This window comes from Gastrolobium bilobum, unplaced genomic scaffold, assembly GCF_033153095.1.
Source record: "Gastrolobium bilobum isolate Gb01-03AN ecotype WA unplaced genomic scaffold, APGP_CSIRO_Gbil_v1 utg23163, whole genome shotgun sequence".
Taxonomy (NCBI): domain Eukaryota; kingdom Viridiplantae; phylum Streptophyta; class Magnoliopsida; order Fabales; family Fabaceae; genus Gastrolobium; species Gastrolobium bilobum.
In genome coordinates, this window is record NW_026899959.1 from 35,238 (window position 1) to 58,744 (window position 23,507).

The 23,507-nt window shown below is 35.5% G+C and overlaps 1 protein-coding gene across 2 annotated transcripts in view; it reads left to right on the forward strand.

Annotated features, from left to right (window-relative positions):
* The first annotated feature begins 11,587 nt into the window (after nt 1-11,587).
* LOC133294391 (protein transport protein SEC23 C) overlaps nt 11,588-23,507 on the forward strand; it is a 29,078-nt gene continuing 17,158 nt past the window's right edge. The window contains exons 1-8 of one of the 2 annotated variants that reach the window (XM_061493043.1): nt 11,588-12,412; nt 12,511-12,684; nt 14,878-15,039; nt 16,305-16,447; nt 18,985-19,060; nt 19,176-19,351; nt 19,449-19,534; nt 22,588-22,664. In XM_061493043.1, coding sequence (XP_061349027.1) covers nt 11,687-12,412; nt 12,511-12,684; nt 14,878-15,039; nt 16,305-16,447; nt 18,985-19,060; nt 19,176-19,351; nt 19,449-19,534; nt 22,588-22,664 — 1,620 coding nt within the window. In that variant the 5' untranslated portion in view covers nt 11,588-11,686. Of the gene's footprint in view, nt 12,413-12,510; nt 12,685-14,877; nt 15,040-16,304; nt 16,448-18,984; nt 19,061-19,175; nt 19,352-19,448; nt 19,535-22,586; nt 22,665-23,507 lie in introns of both variants that reach the window. The other variant, XM_061493042.1, reaches the window with a different exon arrangement.

A 23,507-nucleotide genomic window follows, 5' to 3' on the forward strand; every position in this document is an offset into this window, starting at 1 on the left:
AGATGGTGAATTGTTTGATCAATTGGGTAGTTAAATATAAACATTAATCAATATTACAAGGTGGGGATCAGAAAAGTGTTGGAGTCCTTTACTGCAATAGCTTTCTACATATTTTCTCAACTCTCAACTTTTGCTTTAAGTTTTCAACTTCTCTTGAATTGTTCATAAATTATTGAATAACTCACAATTGTTACAAACACCATTACTTTCAAATCGACTCTTGTTCTTCCATTCTTAAAAGGAACAATTAATTGATATTCGACCCAATCCCTGTGGAGACGATACTTTTCTTATCACTTTATTACTTGGAACGATTGGTATACTTACTGATTTTGCAACACTTATCACCCTAGGCTTGTGTTCTTTCAGGACATGCCCAAAGGTATACTTATGAATCTCCATGTTTCAGGCAGACGAGGTATACAATCAAAACATGCATCTAGAACATAGTCTAGGTGAAAACTTCTGGTCTAAGGAAAGACATACCCAAATAATAAGAAGCTGCTCTAATGATACTATTTGTGAGATTTCCTCATAGAACCTCTTTGTAGGTCTGTTCAGTGCGAGCTATACCCTTATAGGTCCACTCACGACTTTAGCTAAGACATCTCCATATCTGTAGCTCATGAGGTCTTTACCTTGTATCTGAATACAAGTAGATAAGCCGTGCTAGTCTTACCCGAGATTACTGATCCTCATTCTCAGTGTCTCTAGACTAGGAACATAAAATTAAAAATAAACATCCGGTATCCTTGAATCCTCATGATCGTGATCTCATCACAGATACTCAAGAGATACCTATTCTATTCCAAGGGGTTTATCCAGTTACTCATATAATATATAAACAATGATATTGAGACAAAATATGAAACAGGATAAAGAGTGCTTATGATTTATTAGCGACAATATAAAAGCTACACAAATGTCCTAATCTAATCAAAAGATTGTCTCTAGGACATCCATATACTAACAGTTTTTTTGGACAATGAGATATGAAGCTCTACACAGATGAAATTTTGTTGATAAAATGTGACTAGATTTTTTCTTGGGTTTAGTTATTGTGTCTTGGGTTTAGAAATTTTTGGGCTATTTTTTGGAAAAAGACCCAAGTAGGTAGAGATGAGAATTAATATATTGGATCGGTTTGGATTGGATTGATTTTCATCAACCAATCCAAAAATCGATCCAATCCAATTAAAATTTACGATTTTTTTCGATTTTTGATTTTTCGATTTATTCGGTTATCGATTTTTCGGTTCGATCACCGCGGTTTGAATCGGTTGATGAACGCCTCTATTAACAATTAGACTTCTAATCTAATTTCTTATCTGTTAATTATAGAAAATCCATATTTTCTCATTATACATATATGAATTATTATACACCCTTATTGATTCTCGATTGACCATTGTGGTGTCATTTTTTAATTTTTTTTATCACTTTATCTTATTTTTTAATTATGTATTAATTTGCCCCTCATTTTATTAACTATATATATATATATATATATATATATATATATATATATATATATATATATCATTCTGCCCTTATTTCAATTTTAATCGTGTAACTGGTCAGTTATTTGAATAAGTAACCAATTACTCCCCTCATAAAAGGAGATTCACTCCGCCAATACCTTAACGTTTAATGTTGCTGGAAATCTTAAGGTAAGACAGAGGTGAAAACCTTAATTTAGAAATTAAAGAAAAAAAACTGGGTGATGGATCATTATCCTTCTTCGTTGATGGACTGCTTTGCCTCTTGATTTCTCCATTATCGGCTTCACAGTTTCGACACCCGTCTTCGTCGTCGTATAAAGGCTCTCCATGATTCCTTCTCTCCAGCGCTTCAATTTGTTGTCGTAATCGACGAAAGCCAACGTGATTGCAGCGTTGTCCATCAACACCCAAACGTCAACGCCCGCACTCTCCAATATGGATCGGAAGTCCTCCACATTCATATCCAAATCAAAACCAATCAATCTAAGTTATAGTTACATAGATGCAAGAGAACTGATCCAAGATAGAAAATAACAAAATCAATACCTCTTTCTTTCTTTTTTAAACTTTTTTTCCCCCGCGAAACGGAACAAAAGTGAAGTTCATGAGTTTTTGATTGATCCACAAACTAGTTGTGGATAATGAAAATTGAACTAAACAGAAGGAAAGAAATTGTATGCTCTAGAAAGAAAACTGATAATTTAAATTGACAAAGGTGGAAAAGCTGTAGCCACATTATCATCCTACCTACAAGACTGGATTATTAATGTTAGGGTAGTATGATATTTAAATTATGAGAAGAGTTGTATTTACAAACTAAATGATTTACAAATTTTTACAACCAAATCATAACTATTGATTTTCGTTAATCTAACTGTTATAATTTATTAAGAATTAAGAATTAATTAATAAGTATGATCCAATAAATTATAATGATTAGATTGACAGAAATCAACTGTTATAATTTGCTTAAAAATTTGTAAATAATTTAATTTATAAATATAACCCTCTTCTTGAATTATAGTTATTCTGCAATTTTCAAATTAACCATAATAATGTTTTTTGTGCAGGTTGCGGTTGCTGTCTTTGTTTCTTGGCTGATATAATACTAGCTTCCTTCTTTTTTTCTTCAACCCTCCTTTGTCAGTTTTTTTTTTTTTTTTTCGTGGAGCATAGTCAGATTTGTATTGCCTCTATTTTGCTTCAGTTCCCCCCGAAACAAAAAAAAAACTTCCTTGAAGGGATTGGGAGCAACGGGTGATGTAGATAACTAAAGCATTTGAATCTACCTGATATGTCTCGCCTTAAGGTTTCCAGCAACACTGGCGGAGTGAATCAATTAAGATTTCCTTTTATGCTTGATACTCGATTAAGTGGTTAGTTACTCCAGTAAGTGAGTAAATGATGGTCAACAATTGGTGTATAGTTTATGAAATGGGTCAAAGTGGTATTTTTTTAAAAAAAATGAAGGCATACTGGTCGATCACCCTCTCATAGCATGATGATTATATTGGCCCTTCATTTTGTTTCTGTATGTATACTCTTGGATTTTGCTAGGATTTGGATTCCTAGACCCTCTTCCATGTAGATTGTTTCTTACTTATTTGGATTTGTTACCCATTTATATACCAAAATAAAAAACCAAAAAATATATGCAAGGAACAAATAGAAAAATTTAATAAAGATCAAGATCAAGAAGGCATATAAGTAATTTTTTCTCCCATTTCAGTTCTCACATAATACTGCCATAACTACCATCATTCAAATGACACATATAACTCTTTAAAATGTAGAACATATCCCAATCCTTTTTCTTGTCAAGTTTCATAGAATCATTACTCAAGAAAGACTATCATATCACTTGTCAGGTTAGCACATTGTCCCTTTTTCTACATTTAAGGCTTAGAATCCCTAATTAAGTCTCCATCGATCTAGTTTATCTCACTATGATCTAATTATCTTATACATCTCCTACAATATCACCACAGAGAACATTACTTGCCATGGTACATACATGCATTCAACTACATAGTATTTATGACACATCATGCATAGAATCCATTAATGTACCAACATTCCCTAGCTAAGGTTTTCACTTTCTCTATGCTCAACAATTACCAATGATGGCATTGCTTTATCTTCCTTGAACTCATTGTGCTGTTACTTCTCATCAACATCTTCATAGTGTTGTTCTTGGCCATCATCATCACCACCAAAATGAACATGGGGTTCTCCTCCACCAGGGGATTTTGCATCAAAAGGGGTGGTAACAATAGTTGTTAGTGCAGGTTTTGGTGTCCCATTACCTTCACCTTGATTCATGTTCTCATCAAATTGAACATCCATGGGTTTAAAGCATCTATATATAAATATAAGAAACCAAAACACCCATGGAATTGCAACAAGGGTCATGCCTGCAATGAGATAACATAGAGGACATTTTGAATCTGGAACAACTATGTAAATGCAAAGGAAAACTCCTCCACCAATGGTGCATAACAAGAAAAACCCAGATACTAAATATATTCTAATATCTCCTTTTCTATCTCCCATTGAAGAGGAAGAAGATTAGGATAATGGGGAAGATCAATAAGGATCTCTCTTTTTCTCTCTCCCCCCACCTTCTTGTTTTTGTTTTGTTGGAGAATTTTGCAGAAGCTCAAGAATAGTTCGTTAAGAATCAAATATTTGACATCTTCAAACAATGAGGACAAATTGAAGCGTTGAAATCGGGACATAGTTTGTTGGTCAAGCAAATGTTACGTTTGGGGCTGTTTATGTATATTTTTTCATATTTCAGGTATATAACAAAATATAGTTAGAAGGAAAATGTGACAATATTTTAATATGTAAGTATATAACAAAAGTATATAAATAGTAAGCACATATCAAATATTTTGTGAGATAATATATTACAAAATATATCGGGCAAAAAAATTAAAATATTACACTTTTAACAATTAATTACGAATAGGTTGCAGTATGGAAACTAATTTCAGATCTATTGCAGTCATTCACGCCCAAAATGGGCGGGAGAATTCACGCCCAAATGATGCGGGAATTGCTGAGAATTCACGCCCAAAGGAGGCGTGACAATTCACGCCCAATCCAGGCGTGAATTTCTTGGCCTATAAAAACCCCAAAATTTCCACTTTTTCATCTCACACCTTCTCTCTAACTTCTCTCTAAAGTTGCTCTGCCTTCTCTCTAGATTATTTGTGGAGCATTTTGCGCGGCGAAGCCCTGTCGAACAAGTAAGTCTTCATATCTGTTTTATTAAATTGTTATTTATAATATGATACATGTTATAATAGTAATTTAGGGTGTTGCGCACATAACTGTTATTATAGTGATCTAGGAATATGTTAAAGTAGTGTCTTAAACCCTAGGAATATAATAGTGACTTAGAAATATAATAGTGATTGTGGAATACAATAGTGACTGTGAAATACAATAGTGACTGTGGAATATATTAGTGACATAGGAATATCGTACACATTTAATTAGGTTGGGTGTGTGTAGTGTGTATTAGGTTGCAAGTTCGATTCCCGTAATATTCAAAAAAAAATATTAAATCTTTTTTGTAGGTAATGTAATTTAATATTTTTCTTCAAACATGTAAATTGCCTTTTTTTTGTAACAAATGTAATTTAATATTTTTTGTAACACAAGTAATTAATTTTTTTTAACACATGTAAATTAATATTTTTGTAACACATGTAACTAGTTAATTTTTGTAACACATGTAATTAATGTAATGACTTTTGAATATATTAATGAAACCAATTAATTTATTATTGTGTATAGTACACTATTATGGCTGACTCATCATCGTCGGAGTCACCTCGGTTTACATCCGATACTGAGACTCAGGCCGAGCCTTCAGATCCCAGGACCCATGTGCTTCCAGGACCATACAGGTGGGACGTACTTAGGAGGCGCACGCAGTGCACACACGTTTCACAGGTTGTGTGGAACGAGGAGAAGTGTCGCCAGTGCAAGACTCGACGCGGTGTTGTCAAAGGGGGTCCATCTCCTGATGCTATTGCTGATGTCGTGGCAGACTACCTGCAGCAGGCTGGCTTCCTACATGTCGCCCGCATGCGGCATATTCAGGTACGCATATAAGAAAGTACCAGTCATGTGAGTTTTAATTTAATAATAAATGTTATAAACTAAGTGTATGCTTAAGCAAGTTTATTTTGATAATAAAGTACCGGTCATAGTGCAATATGGCGAAGGCAAAACACATGTTGGGCATATGGTGGCTGCCAACCACAATGACTCTCCACAGCAGATAATATGTTTCGATGCCGATCTGAAATAAGACATATGTTTTGCTTTTGCGTGACATGACGACGAATGTTATCAAGGAAGTACTGTCATGCTTCCAAAGTCTCGCCTTCAACAATTGCACATGCTAATGGCAAACATTCAGCATTTCCATCCTGAGCTGTGGCAATCAATAATTTCCCTTTATACTTTCCATAAAAATGAGTGCCATCGATTTGAATTACTGGTTTGCAAAAATTGAAAGTCTCACAACATTGTCTATAAGTCCAAAATATGCGATGAAACACTCGTTTATCACGTACCAGTCGGTGGGCAACAAAATAATCATCTGTTTGAATATTATAGCAGAACCTGGAGAAAAGCGAAGCATATATTCACACCACCTAGGCAAAAATGCATAAGACTCCTCCCAATCCCCATACATGATCACCATTGCTTTTTGTTTTGCATACCATGCCTTTCTGTAAGAAACTTTGAAACCATATGCATGGGTGATCCTCTCCTGAACAAGTGAAATTGAGACTGATGGCTCCTCTCGTATCATTCCTACAATCATATTGTAGTTAGACATTAAACCTTAAACCCTAACTATAAATTCAATTTTCTTGACAAAATAATATAATAACATACCTAGTACGAGTGAAGCAATCACATCAGCATCAAGCTGTCTATGGCCCTGAGAAATATGATCATTCAAGCAATCGTGGTCTCCACCCCATTTAGTAACCTTCCATTTTTCACCGTATGTTGGTTTTATTACCCTAACCCTCCACGGGCAACCCTGTTCATACTCACAACATTTCATACTTAATTTGGTAGGCGTGCTCTCAAGAACGATCGCTTCTTGATGCTCTTTCATTAGGTTTCTCTTAATTGCCATCTGTGCCTCCTTTCTTTATTCAAATTCTTGCTTAACATACAACTTGTTACCTATTATCCACGGACCATTAATTGAACCTGAGCTAGAGCCAGAACTTGAACCGTCGTGACTTAAATCTTGTTCCCTCGGATGATCCCAATTAATGTATGTGTAATGTGGAATGTCTTTCCAAAATGGAACAACATCGTCACCTACAAGTACAAAATTAAACATTAAAACCCAAAAAGCTACAAATATAAATGTATATTTTCAGCCATTTACTTACTTACCTTCCAAAATTGGCGGTAACTGAGTGGACGCGACATTATCATGTTCCTGGACATGAGACTCCCCCGCAACATTATATTCTAAGATTTGAGTTTTAGGAATACCACATTCATCATCGTTGTCTGAAGTGCTAGCATCCTCAGCAAGAAGTTGATCTTCCATTGCAATATTTTCATCATCGTCATCCTCACCATCATCTTCCATAACCCAGGTAGGATCATTTTCTCCTTCCTCAGACAGATTATCAACTGGAGCAGCAGATGATGATGCATTATGTGCAAAATTTAAAAATCAACTAACCTCACGGGTATAACAACATCCTCTGTTTCGGCAATATCCACGTATAACTCTAAAAAATCTTTTCTTGACTGGTTGAAAAACTCTCTGATTACCATTTCTACGTCTTCATCGTCAACAACTTGCATACTAAGTATTGTGATTCACACCATATTCTTGCAGTGACCATATTGATAGATTGTTTACCTTCAAGCGCTAACTTTTGACGAATTTTTTGATGCACTTCGCTAATTGTTGAGTTTTGCGTGATACGTGTTGGCCTTTTCTCGCCTTCAAAAATGACACCATGTCGACCTTCCATTTTCCTACCATTATAATATAAAACAACACGAACAAAATCAGAATGTGAACTCATTCTTAACTATATTAATAAAGAAAAACACAAAACAGAGTATGCATAGAAAGTAAGATTGTATCGAAGACTAAGAAGTTAAGATGAAGAAGAGTTGTGATGAATGTGGAGATGAGAGGTGTTTATATAGGAAAAATAGGTGCCATTCACGCCCAAAGTGGGCTGGAAAGGGGACTGAGTATAATAGCCCTAGCTTAATTAATTAGTAAATTACATGAAATTAAGTAATTAAGAATGTATTAGTGAGTAAAAATAAGTATAAGGCCTACTTAAGTGAATTGGGGTCACTTTTGAGGTAAAAAGTGTACTCAGTGAAAATTATGGGGTATAAATGGGTGTAGGCAAAAGTACCCAAATTATAAAAATAAAAGTGAAAATATTCCTAGATAAATATTCCAGACATTTGGGTAAAGTTTGGTGGTGAATAGAGTTGAATAGATAGATGAGCTAATACCTGGTTGATCTCACTTAACCTATGTTAAGTGACTAAAAGCAATTGAAACCCATTTCATTTCCCCCACATCCGTCGAGCCAAAAACAGGGAGAGAGGAGAGGAGAACAAAACCTTGAAGCTCAAACCCTAGATCCTTGGATTCTCAACCTATTTGAGTGATTCAAAAGCTTAAACCACTTGGAATCTTCCTCTCATCCTTAATCCAAGCTTGGTTGTGAGTGGGAAGCATTGTGGTGGGAGATTTCTTCCTCCAAAAATTCGACCCACATGGTTGTTGGAGAGGTTTGAAGACATTTCCTTCAAGGAGAGCTTAGGGGATCCACATTCATGGGTTGTGCAACCATTTATGGTGAGTTTCCACTCCTTGAACTTTGTTTTCATGGAGAATGTATTGTTGAGGAAGATGGTGAGTAGTGTTTTTGGGGTTGTATAAGTGTGAGGTTGATTTAAGCTTAAGACCTTTGTAAATGTGGTTAGTGATGATAAATAAACGGTAGAAATGAGTTTAGGTAATCATTTAGTTATTGTTCCATGTATTAGAAAATTTATGCTTGAAGTGTTGGTTTTCTAGTATTGTAAGGCATGGTTTGGTTTGGTTGGATATTAATTGTGTCCATGTGATGGGTATGATTGAGGAAATTGGACCACCTTTGAGTGACCAACCATTGGAGGGAGCTATGGAGCTTGATTAGCTCATTAGAATAGGTAAATTCATGTTTTTGTTATGGTATGAATTGGATAGTTTGGTTGATAATTATGAGATACTCTTGAATGTAATATGTTGATTGCATTACACATTGTGTAGGTGGTTGTTTGTGAAGTTGATTATTGTAATTGTTGGCAAAACTTGATGATGAGCAAAGGTTGAATTGGAGCTTTGAGGTAAGCCTTCGGACCTTGGGTGTAAATCCCTCTATTGTTCCACCAAGCCCTGAATGGGTAGTGGTTGTTGATAGTGTATATAAACGCAATGAAATAGTTTAATGCTTTGTTATACGTATGTGTATGCATTTGGTGTGGCATATGATGGTGTTTCCCTATGTTGGTATGTTGCATGACGATGCGTAATTCATACTTGGTAGTTTAGCTGGCCAGTAGGACTATTTGCATCTGAGTATCCTTAGGACAGCAAGATCTCGAGGGATTTCTCCTGGAGATGTTTGTTACACACTGCATGGATATGTATTTATTGCATTATTTATTGTTATTGCTATTATACTGTGATTGAACTATGGGGTGGAGAGATGCTCCAAGGACCCCTGGTTTACTGCGATATATTCGTATATCTCACCCCGTGTTGTGGGAACCCCCTTTCAGGTGCCGATGCTGCAGGAGCCTCTAGTGGCAACTCGCCGTATTTGGATTAGATGGTCATATGTTGATAGCTTCTCATTTTGGATTGCATCTTATCTACGATAGCAGATGTATATGTCATTTACATTGCCACATGTATATGTATATTTTGAGGACACATGATGTATTTTGGGGGACTTAGTGCATGATCATTGTAGTGGTGAATGCCTTGTTGTATATAGCTTATGGCTTTGATCATGTTCCTTTTGTAGCTAAGTCCTTTGGCATGTATATGAAATTTGTAAGAACAACGATGTAATTGAGACCTTGATGGATTGATGAATATGTAGTATGTTTATCATGTATTAAAGTTGTATAATGTCTATTAGGTGATAAAAGAATGGTGAAAGTGGGAGGAAATCTCCCATGGAGTCACATGAAAACAGGGGAGGACATATTTTGCCCAGCTGGAGAGCGTTTTAGCGCTGAAATAGGCGCTAAAACGCTCTAAGTTCGTAAAATGGAGGAAAGGTCTCTGCCCTTGGACGTTTTAACGCGCAAATGGGTGCTAAAATGCTCAAGTGGGCGTTTTAACGCTCAAGTTGGGCGCCAAAACGCTAAATTCGAAAAATCAGTAAAAACTTAGTTTAGTAAAATTGACATAACTCGAGCTACAGAGCTCCGATTTGAGCGCGGTTTGAACCCACTCGAAGCTAACAAAGAGATTTATAACATAGTATGAGATGAGAAGTATAAAGTAAATATAAAAATTCCAATTTAATAAAAAGTGAAGAGAGTTTAGTATTAAACTCGAACAGAATAATAATATGATGTTAAGTTTAGTTTTGATTATTCCTCAAAATAATAAGGTTATGGTCACGCAATTGGTTATTTCAAACTCGGCGTTGTTAAAAAGATAAAACAAGTAAGTTGTAAAACGAAAACGAAAAATTTATCCGAGTTTTTAATTGAACCAATGTGATTGTAACTGCGCTTAATATCATAAAGCAATGTTAACAAACCGGTTCTAGAACGGAGTGTTACACTGAGTCACGCCTAGAATGGGCTTGAATGTCCAGTGATTCACGCCTACATGGGGCGTGACTAATCACGCCTATTTTGGGCGTGAATGACGTGGAATTCACGCCTATCATGGGCGTGAATTGTCCTGCCCATTTGCGGCGTGAATGACTGCAACAGATCCGAAATTAATTTTCAAACTGCAACTATTTGTAATTAATTATTAAAAATGTAATATTGTAATTTTTTTTGCCAAATATATCGTATGAAAATAGAGCTTACCAATTATAAATATTTAATAAGAAATCCGAATTATAATATTTTTTACCTTATTATTATGAATGGCTTGTTTGTAGTGCAATATTCAGAATGCACGGACAAGAAAAAATTCTAACGGGCCCACTAATTCAGTTTCGCCCCACTAATTCAATTTTGTGTTTGTGCCTACCAACTCTCACTAATCGAATCCAGCATCATTTAAACAGGTCAAATTGTGTTTACATAAAAAAAAAAAAAAAAAACAGGTCAAATTGTAAGATTATTACTAAACCAACAACTCTAAAATAAAAATTATTATTTTTTGTTTGGGATAATAATTATGTCTATATTTTTTATATTTATTTTATCTGTTTCTTTTCAATGTTAGATTATAATCTCAATCAACAACAATAATATGAGAGATAAATAGTTAAAATTGGTTGAGATTGTGATATAATGATATTGGAGACTATTAATAACAAAGAAAAGATATTTATTCTTTAAAAGGATAGTTATTTTAATTAAAATAATTATTTTTTATTTAATATTTAAATTAAAAAATATTATATTTTCTTCATTTTTATTTTGCAACTTTTCTCTTATCATAAAAATTATAATTTTGACCAAAATGACATAATTTTATATCCTGACAAATAATAATACCTAATATCAATTAATAATGTCAAAAGTATCCTAAAACAAGAATAGATTGAAATTATAAAAACAAAGTTAATCGTAAGAGGTTATCGAATTAACCAACATCCTTACAAAAAATCATTTAACAATACATTCAATGAGTGCAACTTTGAAAAATGCAAAATCATTCAAGAAATAACCAATCATGATCGAAATACTTTGTATGGAAATTAACATACCCGTAATTTTTTTAATTTTTTGTAACATACTATTATGGCATTCAGTAGTTTAACTTAGTAGCATCATCAAGACACGCGAAGAACTGAATTTTTTTTACTGCTTCTGCTTCCACCACGAAAATCACGTTACTCATTTCAATCTCAATTCTGCTTCTTCTTCTTTTTCTGCTTCTGCTTGTTGTTCCCTTCCCAGCAATGGCGGAATTCGTGGATCTCGAATCGCAAGACGGTGTACGCATGCCCTGGAACGTAATTCCTGGCACGAAGCAAGAAGCCGTTAACGCGGTGGTTCCCGTGGCGGCGATCTACACTCCTATAAAACACTTTCCGGCGATGCCAGTGCTCCCTTACACTCCGCTCCGGTGCCGCACGTGCCGCTCCGTTTTGAATCCCTTCTGCATCGTGGATTTCGCCGCCAAGATCTGGATCTGTCCTTTCTGCTTTCAGCGCAATCACTTCCCTCCTCACTACGCATCCATTTCCGATGATAACCTACCGGCGGAGCTCTTCCCGAACTACACGACCGTCGAGTATGATTCCCCCGGCGACACCTCCGCCACCGTCCCTCCCGTCTTCCTCTTCGTCGTTGACACCTGCGTCATAGAGGAGGAAATCGGATTCCTGAAATCCGCTCTCTCCCAGGCTGTGGAGCTCTTGCCGGAAAACTCCCTTGTCGGGCTTATCACATTCGGCACATTCGTCCATGTTCATGAATTAGGGTTTGGTATAATCCCGAAGACGTTTGTGTTCAAAGGCTCTAAGGATGTGTCGAAGGATCAGCTTCTTGATCAGATGAGTTTCTTTGCCAAGAAGCCGAAGCCGACTGTCGGCGTGGTCGCGGGCGCACGGGATGGCCTCTCGTCCGAGAGCATTTCGCGGTTCTTGTTGCCAGCATCAGAGTGCGAGTTCACTCTCAATTCGGTAATGTAGCTGGGTAATGTGTCGTTTCTTGTTGTGGAATTGATGGTGCGGTAGTGGTGATTGTGTATGTGTACGTGTCTGTGTGGTTTGATTGGCAGGTTTTGGAAGAGTTGCAGAAGGATCCTTGGGGGGTGCCGGCTGATCAGAGGGCTACTAGGTGCACCAGCACGGCTCTGAGTATTGCGGCGAGTTTGTTGGGGGCCTGTGTTCCTGGTTCCGCAGCAAGAATAATGGCGTTTATTGGCGGACCGGCAACCGAAGGACCTGCTCCTGTAAGTAAGAGTTGCTTTGCTCATCATGCTTATGTTATAGCTTGCCCATGTCCTATTTAATGTACTTAGATATGTGACAGTTCTTGAGTCCTGTAAGTAGTTAATTGTTATAATTTTGCCTTGGCGAAATGTGTTGAGGGTGATAAAGAGAACAAAATATTGAGGGTGATAAAGAGAACCATATGCAATTAGTAAAGAGTGTTTGTCTTGCATAACTATGGGGTTTAATTCCTGATTGTCCTAATCACAGGGGACGACATCCCCTTCCAAATTTGATATGTGATGGTCAGCACAACTTTAGGAATTTATTGCCTAATTATCATAATAACAGGGATTTAAAGCCTGTGCATTCTAATAATAAGAATTTATTGCCTGATGTTGGCCAATCTGTTCTAGATTTTGAGTTATTGGGCCCAGAAAAAATCAGACACAGTGTGTTTCAAAGACTTGGGCACATCTATTCTCATAAAACTGTTTTTAAGAAACGAGACTGCTGGGTTGTTAAGAAAGTAGGTGAGGATCTATCCGTCTCTGGAACTCAGCCCCTTAATTTGAGTAAGGAATCTACTATGTTAGGTTGAGCATCACAGATTCAGTTGCAAGGTGCACTTAAAGATGGAGATGTGCATTGGCATATGGCCAAATGGTTAATGTTGGCAGTTCCAACTTCCAACACACGGACAATCATTACAATTCCCAAAATGAGGGTGACAAGGTTCAAAATTATTTCAGGAAAAAGATAGACGCTGAAGCAATTGCAGTTAGATAAAGTGTTCAACTTCAATTTAATAGTGATGATAACAGTTGCCTGTGTAATTCAAGATTTAAACTCTGAAGAATAGGTTGAAGAAGATTCTTATTTTGCAGACATTTAGGTGGGCAGGTTATTATGTGATGAAGATGATCTTTATTCCTTTTATGAAGACGATGAACATATGCTTTTGGATAAATTAAGGGGTGCTGAATATGATCGACAGACTGTTTAGGGCTTTAGGCAGGGAGTGAAGGAGCCTTTTCAGCATCAAAGTGATGAGGTTTATTATACTTTCAGTTTAGGTTTCCACGATCTCATGAAGCTCAAGATTAATCTATTGTCAGATCCTTCTGTCCATGTCCATATTATTGAGAATTCTGCTCTGTCTTTATGCTCAAAAGGTGTCAAGGGTTCGATCCTCACTGCCCCTCACTTTCTCTTGTGGAATTTCTTAACACAGGTAGGTGAGCCTGTACATTGTCCACTCTTCAAGTCTAGTGGGCTCTTGTGTGAGAGGGCGTGTTAGAGATATATAAAACCATTAATATAACCTCACCCACCAGCTTAAGCTTTTTGGTTGAATTAGTTCTTTACATTCCACATGCCATGGTAATGCTTAGAATTTTGCTCAAACAAACATTTTATGTTCATGGCATTATTGGGATGGAAATCAATGAACTCATGCCTGATTTTTTTTTTTTTTTTTTTTTAATTTGAGAAAATGATTCACTTGTTAAAGTATCATATTTTTATAGATATAAAAAAGAATCACCGACTGGGGTTGACTCACCTAATCAACCTTCTATTCCTACAAAGTGAGGACTTGGGTATGATTTTAGGATAAGTTGTTGATAGATGATATGTAATGTCACTATAAATCTTCGCTAAGGTTGGTGGTCTTCTCTAACTTTGCAGGGAGGTGAGCTCTCCCCTAATATAAACTTTTTGAAACCCAAAAAAGTAAAAAACATATTTACTAGATTATAAGCATTTTGAAAAAAATAAAATAAAATAGTCTATTGGAAGACTAATACCTTTTTATGGAAAGCAAGCACACATACTCTAGGCTTATCCTGCCTTGTCTTCTCACAGCTGTAAAGTAAACATTTCTTAAACAAACACATGAATTTATATTTATTTTTTTTATACATAGAAATAGGAGGATTTCAATAGTTGCTTGACTAAAAAGGGAAAGAGAGGGAGAGGGGGGGGGGGGGGGGGGGGGGGGCTGTATGTTAACACCTACAAATATAAAACGAAAAATGAGATAAAATAAAATAAGCATAACTGCGTGAATCAACTTTAATTTTCGTAAGAGACATAGGGTTATACTTGTAGGTGTTTTTTTACTTCTCTTGATATCATGGTCAAGAATGATTTCTTTGATTGGTTGATGACATTCAGTTGATTCTCTCTGTATGAACTATTGTATATTGTAGATTGTAACCAAACAACTTTCTGAACCAATTCGCTCCCACAAGGATCTGGATAAAGATTCTGTGCCACATTACCATAAATGTGTCAAATTCTATGATGGACTTTCGAAGCAGCTTGTACATCAAGGCCATGTACTAGATCTCTTTGCTTGTGCTCTTGATCAGGTAATGTTTTTACTTTTGTTCAACTGACCTTTTCTGGTTGGTATACAGCACTCTGCTTGTTTATAAGTTGATCAATGATTGTCTCTGTTCTCTACCTAGAGGGCTTTTCAGTGTTTAATTTTTGTCTAGCATAGAATATTTAAATGAAATCCAACTTTCAAGTACATCCAGTATAATAAAGAGTTTGTGATGATGGTTTAAGTTGTAATTCACTTCTTCCCATTATTTGATGTATTTAATTTTTCAAAGTTTTGTATTTTGAAATTTCTATGTTTCTAGTCTTCATGCACTAACTAAAATATTTTTATTCAATTTTAGCAGCTGGATTGAAAACTCATTGAACGTAAAATATGAGTGTTGTGCTCCAATCAAATGCTTGAAATGGTAGCAAGAATTGCATGTTGCGTTAAAGTCTGGCCTCTTTACTTATACCAAAACCACTAATGCTAGTAATCAAGAATTGCATAGCATTAAAAAAAAGGGCAAGCAATGTATTCGATAAAGAAACAGCAACAGAACAATGCAAGAAATATGGCTCTGAATTACTTTACTGCAAAAATATTTTCTTTTTTTTTTGCTGTTTTTCAGTCTTTAAGTACTGCTCTCTATTCTATGAAAAAAAAAAAAGGTTCTATAGAGATGACTCGTAAACCATTTCACTTATTTTATTCTATTATTTTAGACTCAAAAGTTATTAATTAACAAAGAGAACGTGAAACATCTGAATAGAATGTTTACATTTTTTTTCTTTTTCTGTGAATATTTTATTTGACCAGGTAGTTTGTTCTCCCCCTTTTTTCTTTTGTTTTTAGGATGATTCCTGGTCTTCTTTGCCTGTAATCTTCTCTTCTCTTATTAGATTCTTATTTTGGGGAAAAAAATTGTTTCAACAAATTATTTGATGAAATTTAAGTGTTTTGTGATATCTGGAGGCAATCCTGGCAGCTACCCATCGGTCTAATGCCTCCTACCCCTAATAACTAGAATTTCCAAGTTCATAACTCCTGTAGTCAGAAATCCCTGGTTGATTTTAAGGAGAATAGGAAAAAAGAAGGTCATCATTTTGTTAACTGTCCAATCTGATTTCGTTTCTGTTGAAGTTGTGTTATGCTAAGCTTATAGTTTTAGGTGGTCTGTAGGCTGACAAAAGTGTTATTCCTTAATTGCTATAGATGTGCATAATGCACATTCTGGTAGTTGTTTAGCTTTGTATGATTTTCTTGTAATTGAAAATAATATTTTTTGCTTTATGCTTTATCTTCCAGGTTGGTATTGCTGAGCTTAAAACTGCTGTTGAAAGGACTGGGGGCCTTGTTGTACTTGCTGAAAGTTTTGGCCATTCAGTATTTAAGGATTCACTTAAGCGTGTTTTCCAATCAGGCGATTATGATCTGGGTCTATCATCAAAGTAAGTCTTAAAAGATTTTCATTTTTTTAATATGATATATGGATCTTCCTGAGTTACCTTTTGGTAAAGACAACATACTGTATGCATAAATTTATTATTGTCATATAAGTGTTAGTAGCAGGCCCCCAAATAGGAAGGTGCGTGTGAGTAGAAATAAGGATTTGCCCAATGATTTAGATGGGCCAGGCCCTGTTAGTCAAAGGAGTTAGGGTTAGCTGATGTTGTTAGATATAATCAAGGTTGTTAAAATCGAGATCTTACCTAATATCAGAAGAGGATGAAAAAATTGTAAATCATGAGATTGACACGAATGGTAAGATCTTACATTTTTAATTTTAATTATAAAAAATATTTATATATATAAAAAATAACATTTAAATTATATTTGTATACTTGAGTATGACTAACCAGATCTGAAATCGAAAAATCCATTTATTAGAGAGAGCTAAAGGGATTGGTAATCCTTGAAATTATCCCAAAAAAGTAAAAAATAACAAGCGGTGGAAGAATCACGAATGGGCTTTCCTGGAACCGTTTCTCATCTTACTTGCTCTTTCAACAATATATACATATATATTAAAACAACAAAGTGAATGGGGTACTATATTAATTAAACTCACCATACTACCACAACACCGCTTCCTAATACAATGAGAGAGGAGAGGGCTTGAGTGGGAAACCCAATTCCATGGCCAAGTTCAGATCTTGATGGTGCCGCCATGCCCTTTGCACCAAAGGGTTTGGCTTTGGTATTTCAGATTCTGTCTTTCTCCGCCACCATCACCTCCTTTTTCTCTTTTCATCCTGCAAGTCTCTATTTGACTGTTTCTATTCATCCTGCAAATTTATATTTATCCTGCAAGGCTCATTCTGTCTCCTTTTCTTTCTGTCTCTCTTCCATCGATTCTCTTTCCTTCTATTTCTGTCTTCCAATGGCCAAACTTGCTAGCTAATGATTTCCCCCTTTGTGGATCTGATTTCCGATGACTGTCGCCGACAACCAACACCGTTCATCTTCTCTTCCTCTCTTTCATTATTTGTACATCTGTGTTTTTTTCACAAATCGTTGATACGGTAGGGTCGGACGATCCCACCGATTTTACGCCTTTACTCGTCAATCCTAGCTGATTTGAGAGGAGAACGATTTTATACACGTTCAGATCGCTTGAAGGAAAAAAAATCGTAGGATCGGATGATTCTATTTTCTACGCGATCTTAACAACACTGGATATAATGTATAGAATTACTTGTTATTAAGGGATATGGTTAGATACAACATTTAGGATTTCTTAATGTTGGTGTGTATTTCTCTAATTGATCAGTAGTTGGGAATATAAGGAAAAACAGGGCAGAGTGGAGGGATCCCATTGAGCTTGTAATATCACTCTTTCTCTTCATAACCTTGGGTTTTTCATAAATCCATGGATAAGGGAGATCCTACAAAAAATCTCATCTGTTTTTCCTTGGGTACTCCTTAAATTCTGGTCAAGTTCTATCATTCAGATACTAACTTATGTTAGGTAAATAGTACATAGTTACATTGTGTAAATACTAAATAGTGTACCACTACCATTGCATAATTGTGTAAATTTGGAAAACAAGTTGATTCTTGTTGAAATTGTAAGTTTTGGGGATAAGGAAGAAGGAAAAGTGAGAAAGATGACTAACTATAATAACACTAAATATAACATTGGCTTGGCAGATAACTTCTTGCTTCTCCTAGGCACACATCCCAAGCAAATGAGAATTATTTATTATACCTTTCTCCTCAGTGGCTCCATTGACCTCCTCAGTGTCCAAAATGGTCTCCAAAACACTGAGTTCAGGTATTGTACCGCCCAGTAATGACCTTAGCAGGGTCTCGATAACACTGAGTTGTGTATGATACCATCCAGTAACACAAATCGATACACATACTAAATTGTCCAAACCACAATCCTCATTAACAGCCATCACCTCACTGAGCAACTCGTTCTTCAAATTAGGAGTACCTGAACCAAAATTGCTGGAATAATATGATTGATTCTGTGGCATCTGAATCAAGAAACATATGTTTTCTGACCGTAAGTAAATCAATGAAGATGTGGGAGGAGTTACTTGGTACCTTTTGTCTTTAGCTGACAGAATCCCAAACCCAGAAACAGAAACATACCTTGTGGCTTCTGAGTTCAGCAAGAAAGCCCTGAAACCAGAATTACATGCTTTCTAACAAAAAAAAAGCCAGTGAAGGTGTGAAAGCCCTGAAATATACTCTGGTATCCTACCGTCCAATGGCTGCTGACTCAATCAGATCCTTTCTTTTGAGTATTGGAAGAACCAAGCTCTGATGACACGTTACTGCTGGATAATAGACCAGAAACGCTACCATGAACATAGCCTTAGTACAAACGATATTATTCTAAGTTCTAACATATATTAAACTTTCTTAATAATTACTCTTGGTGGTCCTTATCCTCTTGTCTTCGTGTATATATATATATATATATATATATATATATATATTTCTTTTTGTTTCTTATTTTAGCTTCTTTTTGCAGTGGAATATTTGAGATAAACTGCTCTAAGGACATGAAAGTCCAAGGCATTATTGGCCCTTGTGCATCTCTTGAAAAGGTATATCTAGAAGCTTTCTTATCTTTTTTCTGCTACTGAAATTTTAGATGCTGTATTCCCCCCACCCTCCAACACACACACAAATAGATGCTTAGCTGCTTCTTTGTATTTGCAGAAAGGCCCATTGTGCTCAGATAATATAATAGGTCAAGGGGGTACAAGTGCATGGAAGATGTGTGGCCTTGACACATCCACATCATTGTGTCTGTTTTTCGACGTTGTGAGGAAGGAAAGTCCTGATGCTACAGTACAGTCCACAAGCAATCAATTTTACTTCCAATTCTTGACTTAGTATGAAAACCTTCATAGTGCACCTTTGAATAATCTATTGCCTGTTATGGTATTGTAGATGAAATATTTCTCACTCATCACAGATATTTTGCTTCAGTTATCAGAATCACAGTGGGAAAATGAGATTGCGGGTTACGACCCTTTCACGAAGATGGGTTGCTGGACCAGGAAGCATACAGGTAAGCTTTTCTTTGCCACCCTTTGATTCATTATTCCTGATTCTTTTGATCTACATTCATTACTGCAAAACAATTTGTTTGGATTTTTCTAATTGTGAAAGTGAATTATTATTTATAGCCTTGGGAATGTTGCACTGTACAATTTTCTTTACATACAAAGAATTAAGATGCAAATTAAAGCCTTTTATTTATTTTCTTTTTCTACCATTCTGTTTCTTCCCTTGCATAATGGTCTATGAAGACAGTATATGTTCAGTACTAACATCAATGTTCCTGTTGCATGTTTTATTATCTGTGATTTTGGAGACATAATTTTATGAGCTTGTTTAGAACTGCTTTGTGCATGATTCCTTTTTAATTGCTCTTTTTTTTTTCTATTGTTTTTCTTTTCTTTGCTGAATTGGAGTTTTTGTGCTGATAGTTTTTGTATACTGATCGATATCATTTTTATATTTTGTTGATAAACTTTTACAGTTGGTTATCAATATTGCATTTTTAGTTTGACTTATGTTTGAAGATGTGTTTTGTTGCAATATGAGATACTGTGGCAACTAAGTAGCTTGTTTTTTGGCCTTTTGGGAGAGCATTGAATCTGTCTGCCTATATTATAAATCTTGAATGATTTTAGAGGCTTTGTGAGCGGAAAGGAAATGAGGTGGTTAAGAATTGTAGCTTCTTTTCTCTTTGGTGGAATACGGTGTATTTGGCTGGAGCATAATTTTAGAATTTTTCGCAACTTATTTTTCCCTCCTCACTCTTTGCGTGACAAACTTGTTTGCTTAGCTTCCTTGTGGGAACTTGGGAAGCTCATTTGTTGTTTTAGGGAGATTGATTGAGCTGGTAAGTCAAGTCGAGATATTGGATGTGGAGGGAACTGGTTAATGACAAATGGCAAATAACTTGGCATTTGAGGAGTTCTTATTTAAATATTTTTTTTTTGTTTAAAATAGTATTTATGTATTTTTCTCCCTTATTTGTTTTTCTTTTCTCTTAATCTTTTTTATTTTTTACTTGGGTTCATGGACCGCTGACCTCATATAGTTTGGGATAAAAGAGTTGATATTTTTAAATTGGTTGTTTCCTTGTATGATATGCAATGGGACTGTTTTGCTCCTTTGAGCTGAATATTTTTTCTTTCGTGCCTTTCCTTTGTGGTTTTAAAGGACTCCTGATTCTCCTGTTTGTACTAATTTTCTTAATGGACTTTCCTTTCATCCAAAATAAAAAGAATGTAGCTTTTTTTCTAACTTTTAGTTTATTTCCCATATATAGATCGGGGGTTTTCTTGTGGCCTTTTATAACTTTCTTTCAGATTTTAAGTGTTTACCGTTTCTTCAGTTTTAAAATGTCTTTCTATTGCTAAAGTAGAAATGTTTAATACCTGTTTGTAGTCCTGATGGCTGAGTTCTGTATGGATGGGTTGGACGATTTCACTGGAACAGAGTTGTTAGTAGGACCATCATATGGCAGTTAGTTGGATTGTTGTTAGAGTCAATCCTGTAGTGGTGTCAAAGTTGTGGTTAGATTCTGATAGGAACTGGATCAGATTCAGACAGAAACAGAAAAGAGGGATGTATCTCCTCTCCTGAATTGATGTCAAGGTGATATCAGATCAATGGGGTCTGTAAAGTATACACGGATTTAGAAGTCTCAGGAAATGAAAAGAAACACTGATAGTCCCCACCAGGCAATTCAAGAGTGCCTGATCTGTCCCTCCCAGTCCCTTCCTCACTCACTATTTCCTTGCCTTCCCCATTTCCTGTGTTGCCGTTGTCCCCTCTTGCATGATCCTCACCTCATGCCATTTAAGCAGATGGTTATTTCCATCCTCGTTGTCAGCATGACTCAAGTGGGTTCCTGATTCTCTATATCTCTTCCTACTGTACACTTTAGTAACCGTAGGCTTCTTAACAAGATTCATAGAATAAAAAGGAGAGAAGTTTCCTAATAGGCTATGCTAACATAATTATTATGACTTATGAGTAACATCTGGGAGTGGTTTTTGTAGGAAGGACATTTTAATTTTTCCATTTTGCTGCTAATGGTAGGAGCTATGTAGCACCGATACTGACACGGGATACGTGACACGACACTCCGACACGTTAATTGTAAAAAATATTATATTTCGACACGTTAGGACACGTTTTGATATTAAATAATATTTTTAATTTATGAAGTGTATATTATATTTAATATTCAATAATTTAACAAAAAAATGAAACTAAGCTTATAATATTCATCAATTTTGCACAGAAACATAATATATCCCAAATATTTATATTAAACGTAATAAAATGGTAATCGTAATCCAACGAATATAATAGTTGAAACTAAAAACTCAATGCAACGCAACCTTTGAAGCTTTTTTTGAATTTCTATACACATGTTAAAGTGTCGGAGAGTGTCGGGAAGTGTCGGACACGACACATCAAGATTTTTGAAGTGTCGGTGCTTCATAGGGTAGGAGTGGTGGAGTTACATTACTGGTGAAGTGATGACCACTGGTCTGAGTCTGACTAATTTTGTTGTATATTTGTGAAGCTGAGGTCACTTTTGAGGTATGATGATTTAGGGCCTCTATTATCTGCTAGGATTTTGATAGGGATTTTTATATGAAAAAGAAGGGAAAGGTTTCGGTGCAGCGTGCTTGCATATTTGCATTATGATTGCTGAACTTTATGCATACAATACCACTAACACTAATTGGGGAACCTTTAAAGAGTTTTCATCCAGCTTCAGTGGCTCAAAGGTGAGCAAGGTTGGAGATGGCTTACGGTCTGATGAGTGTGAAAGTTTTGTTAGGGTGATATTCTTATTTCTTATAACTAGTGAATTTTATCTGTTCAGTTTTTCTTTTTGTCCCTTATATGTGACATTCAGTGCTTATGGTGGTATAATGTTTCATGGGATGATTTATCATGTAACTTGTGCAGTCTATTTTCTTTCTTGGTGTTTTAAATTTTCATGATAGTAATTTTTTTTTTTTCATTTATTGTTTAAGCCATCTTGCTGAATTCTTCAGTGTTTATATATCATATATGTCTAAAATGTTGTAGGACTTGATTGCTGGATTTGACCAAGAAGCAGCTTCTATAGTCATGGCACGCCATGTCTCTTTCAAAATGGAAACAGAGGTAAATGCTTTTGCAGTTGTGTAGTTGTATTTTGGATAAATGTATCAACTTCCACCTAATATATATATATATATATATATATAGAGAGAGAGAGAGAGAGAGAGAGAGAGAAGGGAGGGGGGATCTTTTGACTCCAGTGTAAGATTAAGAAGTCTTATTCCTCATTTATCTGTTGATTTCGTCTATCTAATGGTTGTAATTTATTGAGTTTTACCCATTAATTATTATTAATTCCACATAAACTATAACAGTTCGATGGGAGAAAATCAATGGCTAAGATAAGGAGTAAGACTTCTTAATCTAATTACTCATATGAATGGTAAATTAGAACGGCTAGATATAAGAGGGATCAACCGTCAAGATTGAGAATGTAATTTATACTGGTGTAAAATGATCTTATTCTATATATATATATTTGGTTGACTCAATGTCATTGGTTTTGTTTCTCTTGCAAAATTTAATTTTGGTATGTAGTGAACAGAACAATATAGAAATATCTCTATACTTTTTCTGCTTCATTTCTATAACTTGCATTAATTAATTAAATGGATTTTAGTTCTGTAAATTTATTACTCCAGTGAAGCATGAGAATGGCCAAAGAAAAAAGACAAAATACAACACAAAAAGTGGCATGGGGTTTCCTTTTTTTTTTCCCCTCCTTTCATAAAAAAAATGTGAAGGAATAAAATGAATCATAACCCATTATACTTTGTTAAAATATAGTTGAAAAGTTCATTGGCTTAAAGAATCAAGATCATAAGTATTTTTTGCCACTTGATATATATGATACATCCGTAGTTGTGTGAATTGAGAACCTGCTTATGGCTTTCTCACTGTTCAGCT